This window comes from Chelonia mydas, chromosome 12 (genome assembly GCF_015237465.2).
Source record: "Chelonia mydas isolate rCheMyd1 chromosome 12, rCheMyd1.pri.v2, whole genome shotgun sequence".
Lineage (NCBI taxonomy): Eukaryota > Metazoa > Chordata > Testudines > Cheloniidae > Chelonia > Chelonia mydas.
Window position 1 is genome coordinate 4,033,264 of NC_051252.2, and position 14,431 is coordinate 4,047,694.

General features: G+C 41.5%; 1 protein-coding gene across 3 annotated transcripts in view; it reads right to left on the reverse strand.

The window, feature by feature from the left end:
* The window catches only part of GFOD2 (glucose-fructose oxidoreductase domain containing 2), a 47,873-nt gene that overhangs the window by 2,395 nt on the left and 31,047 nt on the right, over positions 1-14,431 (reverse strand). For 2 of the 3 annotated variants that reach the window (XM_037877698.2, XM_037877699.2), the window contains one exon: positions 1,096-3,517. In XM_037877698.2, coding sequence (XP_037733626.1) covers positions 2,619-3,517 — 899 coding nt within the window. In that variant the 3' untranslated portion in view covers positions 1,096-2,618. Of the gene's footprint in view, positions 1-1,095; positions 3,518-14,431 lie in introns of those variants that run through there. The other variant, XR_005222221.2, reaches the window with a different exon arrangement.

Sequence of the window (14,431 nt, forward strand, 5' to 3'; positions counted from 1 at the left end):
AAGTGTCTACAAAGGAGCGAAAAATCCTGTGGCAAGATTCCCAATGACAGGGCAGGTCATGCTGGATATTGTCAGTAGCACAGAGAAGCAGTTGTTCTTCCCTCTAAAATGCCATTATGCTAGACCAGTCTCCGGCAGACATTTAGTGTGCCAAGAGAATGGAGGACTATTTACATTTATAAACTAAACCAAGTATTCAATTTGTACCAGGAACGCTGGGATCTTGCTTCTCAGGTATTCCTGCACCAAAACCCGCATACAGGTAGCCACACAAAGCAGAGAACCCATTAATTACAAGGGAAGACATATGAAGTACACCAGGAACAGCCCAATCATCTCAGCCAGCTGCTCACTGGCTCTGTGGCCTGTATGAAATGGCAAGTGAAAGCAGGTAATCCCCAACCAGGAGTGAGGGAGGGGCAGGGAAACAGGAGTTGGAGACTGAAATTCTATACACCAGTGGTTCTCAACCAGGAGTCCGGGGCCCCCTAGGGGGCCTCAAGCAGGGCCAGCATTAGACTTGCTGGGGCCCAGGGCAGAAAGCTGAAGCCCAGATCCCTGAGCCCCACGACCTGGGGCTGAAGCCTAAGCAATGTAGCGTCATGGGGGCCCCCGTGGCATGGAGCCCCAAGCAATTGCCCTGCTTGCTACCCCCTAATGCCGGCCCTGGCTTTTATATGCAGAAAACCAGTTATTGTGGCACAGGTGGGCCGTGGAGTTTTATAGCATGTTGTGGGGGCCTCAGAAGGAAAAAGATTGAGAACCTCTGCTATATACCATGGTCTCTAACTCATATACACCCATGAACTTGTGATGCAACAGCTTGAGGATGAGAAATAGTCAGCAAAAGGGGCAAGGAGAACCTTTCCCCTTTTCACATCCTAGTCTCACCGGAGAACAAAGCAGCACCAAAATAAGGGAATTCCTCAGACAGCAACTAGCCCGATCTCTGTGGACGGTCGCAATGAACAGATACTAATGGTTCTACAAGTTACAAAGGAGAGGTTTGCGCCAGTAACAGAAAAATAATGGTCTCCTGGTGACCTTTTTAGGGGACTTTTCAGTTTGTCTAAAAAATAATCAGCTCTATGAAAGTTTGTCCTCAGCCAACTTAAATGTTTATTGCTGTAGAAAACAAGTGACACACTTTTTAGAAAGGACCATTTAATGAAAAGGTTATGTTTGCATGTTAATGCTTTATATAAATATACAGGGTTAAAACTTAGTGGGAAACATTAAAACATTCAAGTAAACAAGATAAACTCAATAAAAATTCTCTCCTTTTCAATGACAGCCTAATGAACAAACATACTTCTGGGATGGAGTGGAAATTCATTCAAGATCTGCCAGCAGCACAAATTTTCCCCACTGGGTATAAAATTATAAGGTGTGTGTATGTGGAGGGGTAATATTATCCAGTGTTCATGATTTAAAACAGGCTCACCCAAACCAAAGGCCGTCACTGCCCTAACGATTCAGTCACCGTGTTCTTTACCTAGCAGGGCCTGTGTATTCTGTGCCAGCAAGGGAATCACTAGAAGAGTATGGTAATGGCATATTTCCTACTTTTTCATCCAGGTTCAAGTTCCTAGAAGGCTTAATGTCTTCCAGTCTCATTATCAAACAGATAGCACATTACGGAACCCAGATGCACCACCTGGCAAGCTACTGGGGGTTTTACTATGTCACATAGGACTGGAAACACTGATGTAGATTTGGCACACATGCTGCCAAGGCAGTGAACACAAATCACAATTGGCCTGGGGGAGGGAAGTAGCAGGAAAAAGTTGACGTGAGGTATTAGTCTCCTCAGTATTTACTATGGAGGACCGACAGCCACACAGATGAAACAGCAGCTGAACTCATCCTAGCGTTCTAACTCGTCCAATGTTTGCGGCAGAGACTCTCTCAATAATGTCAATGGAGAATCCATGGGGTAATCAGACACCAATTTAAATTAATTTGAAACATTCAGCACACTCACTACGTGCAGAACACTAAGCCTGATCTATATCTTACAGACTTGGCTCTGTCCCTTCTACTCTTCTTAACACTTGAGTTTAGAGATTTGCCATATCATTACACTTTTCTTTAATAAAGTTTTACAAGCTGAAGAATAAACCTAAAAAATGTCAGTGAAAGTCCTAGTAGAGAGAGCAAGAACAGCTGAGCTGTACATACTCCCTGATCTTGCTCTACTTGCTCTCAGGTTAAAATTGTAAAAATAACTGAACTATGTGCAAGAGGGACTGTGTCCTGTCTCCCAACAATCCAACAACAAAAGATCCCTCGCTTCATTTTAGCTACTGCAAGTGCAAAGGGCAATTCAAGTTTTCCTAACAATCTCCAAAACAGAAATTCAGCTTTAAAAAACAAACTAAAAACCCCACCAAAACCCAAAAACATTTAAAACTCTCCAAACGAGTTTAAAAACAAAAGAATCTGCCCAGGAAGGAACAGTTTCATCAGACCATGGCATGTTTTACCCACAAGTATGAAAAAACAAAAGTATTAAATAAGAACCTACATGTCCTAAAAACTGAGAAACTTCTATAGCTACGTCTGGACATCTTCAACTGTTCTCATCTTCCATAATGGACACCAGGAATGTTTATATTTTATAGGTTATTTCTCTGAAGTGCCTCACAAAGGTTTTGATTGGCATCTGGTTCCTCAGTCATCACTTCCACAGCTTCCCACTCCCCAGACCTGCTGGATTTTTTAATGGCATCTACGACACTTTGCATATAGAGACCATCTTCAAAAGAGGCTGCCATGGAGACTGGTTTGTGATCCCATGTCCGACGGTCTTCCTGGTCTTGGAAAGACAGTCTCAATGCTTGCACCATGTACACCATTCCTTTCAGGTACAGCAAGGGGATGTCTTTAAATCCCTTGTCCAGAAGGCCAGTGTTGATGGTCAGAGAATCTGTAAGCAGTAGTTCCTCTTGGAGTGCTGTATTCTTCTGCCCATACAAGTCTGTCCCACGAGCGATAAGGCGACCTGTGGACCCAACAATCATGACTTCGTGAACAAATGATCCAGGCATGTTAAAGTTGAGAGTCACAGTGCTACAGACACCTCCAGTCATAAGCATCTGAAAAAAGCAAAAGTCATCACTAGTGACATGACGGATTCCACTGATAGCTGCGTTCTGCTTCACAAAAGTCTTAAGCAAGCCATGGACCTTCTCTGCCTTCCTGCTGGTTAGATGAGTTAAGAGGTCTATAATATAGGTGCCCATTGTGTGCAGTCCACCTCCTCCCATTAGCTCATCACAGATCCAGTTGTACTTGTGGTTGAGCAGGCTTCCCCAGTACACTCGCACATCACAGATCATCACATTGCCTATGTAGTGTTCTTCTATTAACTGCTTCATTTTGACAAAGGCAGGTAAGAAACGGAGGACATTACCAACAATGCTCATCAGCTTGGGGTAATATCTGGCAGCTGTAACCATTCTGAAGGCATCCACAGAGGTAGCAGATTTCTCACAGATCACATTCTTCCCAATACCTGCAGACAACAAGAAAGACGTGAAAATTCTTCCATAGAGGCAAAATTCTTCCATGGAGGCAAAATATTGCTTTGAAGGCAATTTGCTTGTGCAGTTAAGCTATCAGATTCCATTTCATTTTTTAAAATTACTAAATAGCGTCAACTGTTTTGTCTAGAAGCATGTGCCAAGATAAAACATACAGAGCATTGTCAGCAATCACTGGAAAGGGTAGGAATAAATGGTCAGTTTTCACAATGGAGAGAGGTAAATAGTGGTGTCCTCCAGGAATCTGGACAGGAACCAGTGCTGTTCAACATATTCATAAATGATCCGGAAAAATGGGTAAAGAGTGAGGCATGTAGCCCAATGGGATAGCTTGCCTTTATTATATTCATTGTTTTGCATTATATTCTGCTTTGCATTATTTTCAGCAGTAATGCAAGAAATCTACAGGCCTGTATCCTGTAAGACATTAGCTTCAACAGGTTAGCATAAGGCTTGAGGCCTACAAACTTTGAACAGATAAACGGCCCAGAGAAAAACCCCAAGTATTTAGGGAGCTAAAATAGTGTTTAAGGAGAAGTTCTGACCATGGGTACATGATTCAACTACAGAAGTGTCCTGGAAACGAACTGATGTACATAACCAGTACATAAGACACATCTAATGCTAGGCTGCTTGCTTGCCTATATCTCTATATCTCTATAAATAAATAAACAAACAAACAGATTTTTCTTATAAGTGTATGGGTTTTATTAGTTTTATTATAATAGGTTTATATTTTGGCTGTAACACAAGGGACCTACAAGCCACATTTTGTATGTTAAGCTAGGACAAAGTTAGCATACATATGTTTGGGACCTTTCAACTAGAGATGGTGATGAAATAAAGCATAAGGTCCATATGTGGCTGCGACCGTTGCAATAGCTAGATACAGGATGCGTTGAAGCAGGTTAGCATAGGGGCTTTCCTAAATTCATACCCTTTTAAACTTAACAGGTACCACAAGTTGGAAAGAATCAAAATGACTGGTTAGGACAGAAATAAAAATGTGATACCTAACCACAAAAGGGCCATGGTAACGAACTGATGTATAAAATAAGAAGTTGAGATCATTGATATACTAACCTATAGGAAAAAGACACTCCAACATTAGAACGGTGAGGAAATACAAATAAGGAAAAGGGGAAAAATCCCCTACTGAATATGCATCAAACATAGTGGCGTCAGCGTAACATATTATAGAAGTGGCATCCCAGCCTGGGGGTGGTAGGAGACAGAGATGTAGTCCTTGGGAAGTGCCAGAATGACGGGCACTGGTGATGATAGGGAAGGTGATGGTGATGAGGAAGATGATGGCTAACATTTCAGGTTATTCTACAGAAGATGGTGAGAGTATATTGATGTGCAGATGTACATTCTGTCGTATCTCTATCTATCTTACTAAGTTGGAGTGTTTGTGACTGTGCTAAATGTATTAAACTATATTTGTAAATATACAAGAGTTCCTATAGTGTGAGTGTTACAGCTATGCACATCAGGGTTCACAACTATATAATAATTTAAATAATACTGGGCCTGATCTTGGGACAAGAACCTGTCTACCCTCAAAGTGATAACTGGGGATTCGTAAGTAATCAATATAATTAATACATAATCTAAAGATGAGGCAACAGATGGCAAAATTTACAGACAAGACAAAATCACTCAGGAAAGTTAAAGTCCAAAGCAGATTGTGATGAGTTACAAAGGGAGCTCACAAAACTGGGTGACTGGGCAACAAAATGGCAGATGAAATTCAATGTTGATAAATGTAAAGTAATGCACATTGGAAAACATAATTCCAACCATACATATAAACTGATGGGATCTAAATGAGCTGTTACCAATCAAGAAAGATCTTGGAGTCATTGTGGAGAGTTCTCTGAAAATGTCTGCTCAATGTGCAGTGGCAGTCAAAAAACCTTAACAGGATGTTAAAAAACACTAGGAAAGGGATAGATAAGACGACAGAAAACATCATAATGCCACTGAATACACCTTGAATGCTGTGTGCAGTTCTGGTCACCCCATCTTAAAAAAGAAATATTAGAATTGGGAAAGGGACAGAGAAGGGCAACAAAAATGATGAAGGGGATGGAATGGCTTCCGTATGAGGAGAGAGTAAAAAGACTGGGACCGTTCAGCTTGGAAGAGAGACGTGGTATGAGGGATGGTATGAAAGAGCACATAAAAATCATGAATGCTGTGGAGAAAGCGAATAAGGAAATGTTATTTATGCCTTCACATAACATACAAACCAGGCATCACCCAATTAAATTAATGGGCAGCACGTTTAAAACAAACGAAACAAAAAAACCCCAAACAAAACAAGAACAAAAAAAGAAGTGCTTCTTCACACAATGCACAGTCAACTTGTGGAACTCGTCGCCAGGGGATGTTGTGAAGGCCAAAACTATAACTGGGTTAAAAAAAGAATTAGACAAGTTCACAGAAGAAAGGTCCATCATGGCTATTAGCCAAGATAGTCGAGGATGTCATCCCATATTCTGGGCGTCCTTAGCGTCTGACTGCCAGAAGCTGGGAGTAGACAACAGGGGATGGATCATTCAACAATTGCCCTGTTCTGTTCATTCCCTCTGAAGCACTTGGCACTGGCCACTGTTGGAAGACAGAATACTGGGACAGATGAACCACTGATCTGACTCAGTATGGCTGTTCTTATGTTCGTCTGTATGTAATACCCACTTTCAACATACACTTGGATCCTTCACCCTATTCCTTGTTATGTGTACACATGTGCATGACGTGCAAGTTCATAGATTACAAAATAGGATATAGCACATACAACTCCACTGTAAACTTCAACCAAACTCTCCATTCTCTATCATTCAATAGCATAGTTTCTCCCTTATCCCAATGCCTATTCTGATGAAATACTGAGCAGTAGCTCATCGTTTAATATTAGAGATCTGTCTAAAACCTGAAAACATTAACAGGTGTCAGACTCAAATTTCAGCATTTTGGGCATAAGAAATAAAAAAAATAAAAAATAAAATAAGGCAAGTGACAGCAGCCACTTGTCTTAAAGCCCTTCCACACTTGGAGTGGATTCTGGTTCTTATCTCAGAATGTCCTTGCTTTTCATAGATTTTATGGTCAGAAGAGATAAAAGTAATCATTTAATCTGTCCTCTTGCAACACAGGCCATATAATTTCACCCAGGAATTCCTGCATCAAATCCATTAACTTCTGACTGAGCTAGAGAATATATTTTAGAAAGATAGCCAGTCTTGATGTAAAGGCTTCAAGTGACAGAGAATGTACCACATACCATGGTAAATTGGTTAATTACCAAACGTTAATTATCCTCCACTGTTAAAAATGTGCACCTTACTTCTAAGCCTGAATTTGTCAAGCTTCAGTTTCCAGCCATTCAAATTTGTTATGCCTTTGACTGATAGATTAAAGAGCCCTCTACTATCAGAGCTCCTCCCCCTGTACAGGCACTCAGACCATGATCAAGTCAACTCTTAACCTTCTCTTGGATAAACTAAACAGATTATTGTTCTTTAATCTCACTGAAGGCAAGTTTTTTAGACCTCAAAACCTTCTGTGGGTTTTAGTTAGACCCTTTAACAATAAATCCATGTAATCCAGGTTTTCTAAACTTTCCAGACACATTTAAACAGACTGATTCCTCTTGCCCAATAGGAACAGAAATCAGCATTTGCCATTATATGTCTAATTCAAACCATGAAAAGTTTTAAAACAAAGTTAAAGATTCTTCTAAAACGTTATTTCTAATAAATACACTTAGGGACTCATCAGTGCAAATATACTACTGCAGTAGTGTCCCAACACACTAGTCACTGGTAGTCATCGGAAAGAATGTGAACACCTCTTCGCCAAATAGCAAATTCTTGAACAGACACAGAGTGGCAATCCAAATATTCTTCAGGTTTTCTACAGTTTTAAGTCTCTTTCAGAAGGAACTGAATAAATGCAACTTTAGTGATGGATAGAAACAAGACAGCACATCTAATGATCAAAAGACTTTTCAGCAGTTGAAACACGATTCTAAAAACTGCTAAAAATGGCATTATAGGGCTCCATGTTTTTCTTCCCAATATAAATAGGATTATAGGGCTGTCAGGGTTCCCTCCCCACTCTGAACTCTAGGGTACAGATGTGGGGACCCGCATGAAAGACCCCCCCCCAAGCTTATTTCTACCAGCTTAGGTTAAAACTTCCCCAAGGCACAAATTCTTTGCCCTTGGACAGTACACTGCCACCACCAAGTGATTTAACAAAGAATCAGGGAAAGGACCACTTGGAGTTCCTATTCCCCCAAAATATCCCCCCAAGCCCTTATACCCCCTCTCCTGGGGAGGCTTGAGAATAATATCCTAACCAATTGGTTACAAAGTGATCACCCAAACCCCTGGGTCTTAGGACAATAGAGAAATCAGTAAGGTTCTTAAAAGAAGGATTTTATTTAAAAAAAAAAAAAAAAGGGGTAAAAATCACCTCTGTGAAATCAGGATGGAAAATAACTTTACAGGGTAACAAGAGATTCAAAAACACAGCAGAACTTCCTCTAGGCTTAGTTTCAAAGTTACAAAAAACAGGAATAAACCTCCTTCCAGCAAAGGAAAAATTCACAAGCAGAACAAAAATAATCTAATACGCCTTGCCTGGCTTTTACTTACAATTTTTGTAATGTGAGAGACTTTTAGGATGGTTTATAGGAGAAGGACTTTTCTGACCTGATGCGTCTCTGCTTCCGAAGAGAACACACACAACAAATCCTCCCCCGGCAAGATCTGAAAGTATCTTCTTTCCCCATTGGTCCTTTTGGTCAGGTGCCAACCAGGTTATTTGAGCTTCTTAACCCCTTACAGGTAAGGAGGCTACCGTTAGCTGTATGGTTATGACAAGGGCTCCATGTTTTTCTTCCCAATTTCTGTTTCAAAAGGTGCTCAGATTACAAATGAACAACTGTTGAGTTTTTTTCCTGACTGCCAGATGTGCAAATTCAGCCTGGGATCTGAGAGTCAAACTAGGCCCTTTCTATCTTATACACAGTCACCAGTAACTCCACTGCCTTGAATGGGCTTGTACTCACCAACTACAGCATAGTAAATAACTCATTATATGCCAAGAGGAACAGAATCCACTTCACTCACATTTAGCCATATTGTCTCTGCAGGGCTCACAGGAAGAAAAACAATAAAGACTCAGTTTTGTCACTAAAGGATCAGCTCTGACTCTGAATACACAGCCAGTCTAGTTCTTGTGCACAAGAAGCTGCCTTCTTTAGACTTACTTTTCTGAGTGGATCCACACTTTAAATCCTTTGTTACTTAGTGAACAAGGAAACACTATTCTCAGTTATGTTCATATCCCTTTAATTGGATATTAAAAGGGAGGAAGAAAAAAAATCATATGATACCATTTCTACAGCTCTTTAATATAAACAATCATTATCCTACATGTGAGAAACAAAAGCCAGGCCAAGAATTTCCAAAACAGTGTCCTGGTTAGTAAATAGACTAAATATTTTTTTAAAATCCTTTCATCTTTCTATGATTTAATCTGGTCCAAATAGGGTTTCTGCCAGTAAGGCATCTTATTTAGAAGAAGTTTATACCCTACTGAAACAATCCTAAACTGTTTTAGACCGACCAAGAAGAGAGTTTAACACTTTAGAACAAGTCAGATTGATATTTTCCTCCCCTGTATAGGGGCTAGAAATCTGAACTCTCATTTCTGGTTAGCGACCAGAGAACTAGTTAAGTCAGCTTTCTGCAGAAATCTTTCAAGCGATCAAGCATCTCATAGAATATCAGATTTGGAAGGGACCTCAGGAGGTCATCTAGTCCAACCCCCCGCTCAAAGCAGGACCAATCCCCAATTTTTGCCCCGATCCCTAAATGGCCCCCTCAAGGATTGAACTTACAACCCTGGGTTTAGCAGGCCAATGCTCAAACCACTGAGCTATCCCTCCCCCCTTTCAAAAGGTGCTCAGAAATTGAAAATCTCTGATTTTGCTACCAGCTCTTTCCTTCCCTTCCCACAAAGAGCAGTGGCACTGCTATGGTGGACAACAGTTTCCTGGAGGTAAAATCCTGAAGTCATTGTAAGCCAGCATTTATCATAGGAATTATTAATAGGTTCTGGCTAGGCAACGTTTGTTGCCTAATACATTAATCTCCCATCATTCTACTGTAATAAATTATGCGTGTTTCATTAGGAGTTGCTTTCAGTCCCATGCAGTTTGCTTGTGTGTAGGTCACTCAGATAAAACTGTGAAAGCAGATGTCCTGTCTGCTCTGCGTGGGTATTAAAAGATGTCAAGACACTTTTTGTATGGGAAATGATTTGTCCCTGTGTCCACTGTTGCTCACCTTACACCATCCTGCATTTCAGAGGTAATCTATGTATATGTATTGTAATGCATTTTTAATCATTCAGGTTAAAAGTTGCTATCGGAATGGAAGGCAATATGATTTGGGGGGTGGCAAGTAAGAGATTAGCATTAAGTTTACATCATGATATAGCTATAAAGATTATTTGTAACTAGCCCTAAAAGCTGAAGAATGACTATTCTGATTTAATTTAGCCAGGTCTAGGAGCAACATATGAGCTCCAGAGTACCATCCAACCTTCAGGCTAAACAAAAGTATCTGTCTGCTACAGTCTTCATTAAAGGGGAAGGTGCAAACAAGTATGGGAGGGATCCTCCACTGACCGAATACTACAAACAATAATTGAAATGACTCCTTTTGATCTGTGTACAGGGCAAGAGGCTCTCTTTGGTTGTGAAGTAGTTTCTTGGCTCACTGCAGATAATGTGTCTTGGTAAAACGTAAAAATCAATATGTTTCAGCTGAGTCTCAATGGAGATAATTGCAGGAGATCACTGCTCTGTGTAAAGAAGAACTGCTTGAAATCTAGACAGTAGAAAACACTGTCTGGAAACGAACCCTCTCACTTCAGATCTGAAGAACAGCTCTGTCTGTGTAAGCTCAAAAGCCGGTCTCTTTCCCCAAAAGAAGTTGGTCCAATAAAAGATTTTACCTCATCACCTTGTCCCTCTCACTTTAGGAAGATAATGAAAACTGATGTCTAAATGGAGAAACACACTTTCACAGATACTTGGAGACACTATGAAATTGTCAAAAATAATGTAAAGAAAACTGTTTAAAGAGATTAATGCAGCATTTTTCTGAGAGTGAACCCAATGCTTTAAGGTCTGAGGCCTTTGTCTGCACTAAGGAGCCCCAGCAGCCATAAGCTAAGAAGCAGAGAGTCTCATCCTCACATTCCATCTAAATTGCATCAAAACAATGTAATATTGGGCTGTTAAGACGGCGCTCCTGTCCTAATAGTACCCACCATCACCACATAAAGAAACGGATCTTAACATGCTTAAAGAAAACTTCTATAGCATTCTGTCTGGCAAGAAACCACTTCTCAACAATTGTGACTGTGAAATCTATACTACTTCATTGTTTTTTGCCTTTTTGGTCCCTATTTCTCTATTGTTTATCGGTGTGGTTTCTGTCTGATTCTTTGTTTCAGTCTGCTGCATAACTAATTTTGCAAGATTTAAATCAACTACAGTGGTGGCATATGATTGGTTAAGGAAGTATTTCATAATGGACTAGGATTGATGAAAAATACTGTTCCGTAGTACTTTAGTTTAAAAATGGTTGGTTAAGGTATAGGTAAGTAGAACTCAGTTTTAACTATATAAACCGGTGGGGTCCAAAGGCAAGTTCTTTGGAACCTAACTCCAGGACACAGCCCACGATCAGAGCAGCCAGACCTTAACACACTGCCAATCATACTGTGCAGAAGCTGGAGCCCTGGATGATGTAATCTTAACTAGCCACCAAGAAAAGTTCATCCGTCTTATTGGGAGTGATGAGCACTGCATGCTTAACGAGTGTATTCTGTTTTGGTAACTATTAATAAACAGAGGTTAAGGATATTACTACGTAAGGCTCTTTCACTGGTAAAAGGCCCCGCAAACCAGCAGACGATTATGCCCTGAACCCTAGGAACTGGGAAAGGGTGTGAGTGCCTAAATTAACCGGGTTATTCCTTGAGCCCATGGAAGGGTAAAGATGGGGTGCCCTACAATGTGAGGGTAACAGTGCAGCTACTTTGCAATATGCTCATTAATACCCATTCAGTTGTATTCCTTAGGCTTCCTTCAGATGATGTTTGCAGGGGATCACACTGCTCTGAGCTACGACTGACTGTAACAAGTTTCGAGATGCACAGGAGGATTTATGTATCCTCTGAAATGGTTATGGAGGAAGGAAAGGGGAGACAGACTTGTCCCAGATGTTTCTTCCAGGATGTTCCCTTGAAATACTTGCATCTCTCAGTCACCTGTGAGCAAGGTAATCTTTGCGCAGGTAGCCTCCTCAGTCCTATCTCAGCAAAGTTTCCTCCTGGGTCAGATGGACTCCACACAAAGGAAAGATGACAGACAGAAAGCATTAGCACTAGAGACTCAAGTGAGAGCGATATTGGGATTTGATGCTTTTAACAAAATCCCTGTCACTGACACCATGAGATTAGAAAGTGATGCACTTCCTGTTACAAAAATAAGATTCCACCAGGCATCAAAACAGGAAGCAGGGAACAATAGAAGGCGCTTTGCCTTAGAATATGGATTAAATGCACCATGACACACTTTCTCTCTGCTATCCCAGCTGTGTCATGCTCCCTCTCTCTTTCTAGCCTCCAAAAGGAGGTTTGTAATCCAAGCCTGGCACTAATCACATTTAGAGTTTTCAATAATCTGGTCATTAAAACAGAGCCTGAGGAACACCATTACTTTCAGATCATACATACTCCATCCTCCCCCCAGTCCCCTGTAATGCTATTTGCTTTCACGTCAGCCCTTCCTAACGTTAATCTCTACACTGTAGGATTCCTAAAGAAAGACTCCTGCCAGGAAGGGCCTGGGGTGCACTGGGGCTGAAAAGAGCTACCCCTGTTGTGGAATAAGCAATCATAGATGGACTTTAATCACTATTCTCCTCCCCATTCACCAAGTCCCAGTCTTCTCCAGCCTCAAAAATGCACCTTGCTGAGGCAAGAGCCTTCTCCTTTGTGGCACCTACCACCTAGAGCAGCTGTCTTGTGTCTTTCTGCCTCTGCACCCCAACTCATCTCAAATCTGTGTCCTTTACACAAACCAATTCCTCTCCCCTAACATTCCATAACCCAGTATCTCTTGTTGATTTTCTATTGGAGAAGCATTAATGTTGGTCTCTAGGCTGAGCAGTCTGGGCTCAAAGATGCACTGATGAGAGGTCGGAAGGGATAATATCCTGTTAAGGGAAAGCAGGCCCCAGAATGAAGGGACTAACCTACAGCAGTACACCACCTACTTAAAAATAATGCTTCTAGAAGACAGACAATAAAGAGGAATAAACTGAAATGCTTAACTAATTGTGGACTTGCAGACAACAGCCAGAAATCCTAGAAAGGAAGCATCAGTGCCCAGCAGATGTACATTTGACAGTGGAACCGGACATAGCTTTTAAAACAGTCCGCGTGTGATGGCCATGAGAAGATTTTCACAACAGCTTGTCAGCCAAAGGAGATCCCTAATAGGTCATATAGTTTGACAGGCTAAAGAGTTTCCTTTTTGCCTGATACAAACCAAAACGCTGATCCACCTCCATTTCTATCATACGAGCAGAGAAACAGACCAAATCCTACAGTAAAACCCACAATCCCTGTGCTTCCGTCCGCATTTGGTGCCATCTTTCAACGGTTTGAGTACTGCGCGCTCTGCCTCTTTGGGCTACAGGAATGGATCCCGCACTGTTGACCAATATGCTGCTCGGTCTCTGTCAGGGTTCCTTCTCCACTCTGAACTCTGGGGTACAGATGTGGGGACCCGTATGCAAGACCCCCTAAGCTTATTTTTACCAGCTTACATTAAAAACTTTCCCAAGGCACAAATTCCACCTTGTCCTTGAACAGTACGCTGCCACCACCAAGTGATTTAGACAAAGAATCAGGGAAAGGACCACTTGGAGTTCCTGTTCCCCCAAAATATCCCCCCAAGCCTTTACACCCCCTTTCCTGGGGAGGCTTGGGAATAATATCCTAACCAATTGGTTACAAAGTGAACACAGACCCAAATCTCTGGATCTTTGGACACTGAGGAAAAAAAAACAAAAACCCAATCAGTTCTTAAAAGAAGAATTTTATTTACAAAAAAGAAAAGGTAAAAATCCCCTTTGTAAAATCAGTTTGGAAGATAAATTTACAGGGTAACAAAAGATGCACAAAACACAGAGGAACCCCCTCTAGCCTTAGTTTCAAAGTTACAACAAAACAGGGATAAACCTCCCTCCAGCAAAGGGAAAATTCACAAGCTGAGAAAACAAAGACAAACTAATACGCCTTGCCTGGCTGTACTTACAATTTCTGTAATATGAGAGACTGGTTCAGAATGGTTTGGAGGACATGGACTGATATCCGGTCCCTCTTAGTCCCAAGAGCGAACGAACACAGAAGCAAAGAACCCAAAACAAAGCCTCTTCCCCCGCCAAATTTGAAAGCATCTTTTGTCCCCATTGGTTCCTTTGATCAGGTGCCAACCAGGTTATTTGAGCTTCTTAACCCCTTACAGGTAAGGAGGAACTGTAGGCTACCCTCATGGGTAGGACAGTCCCACTAACACGTCACGAGTGAGAGTGGAGTTATTTCTTAAACTACAAAGGCAAGAGCAGCGTGACATCGATCTCGCCACCCGCGGTAGCTATGACACGAGATTGCTTGTGGCATTCACGGAGGTGCTGACCACTGTGGAACGCCGCTTTTGGGCTCGGGAAACAAGCACTGAGTGGTGGGATCACATCATCATGCACGTCTGGGATGACGAGCAGTGG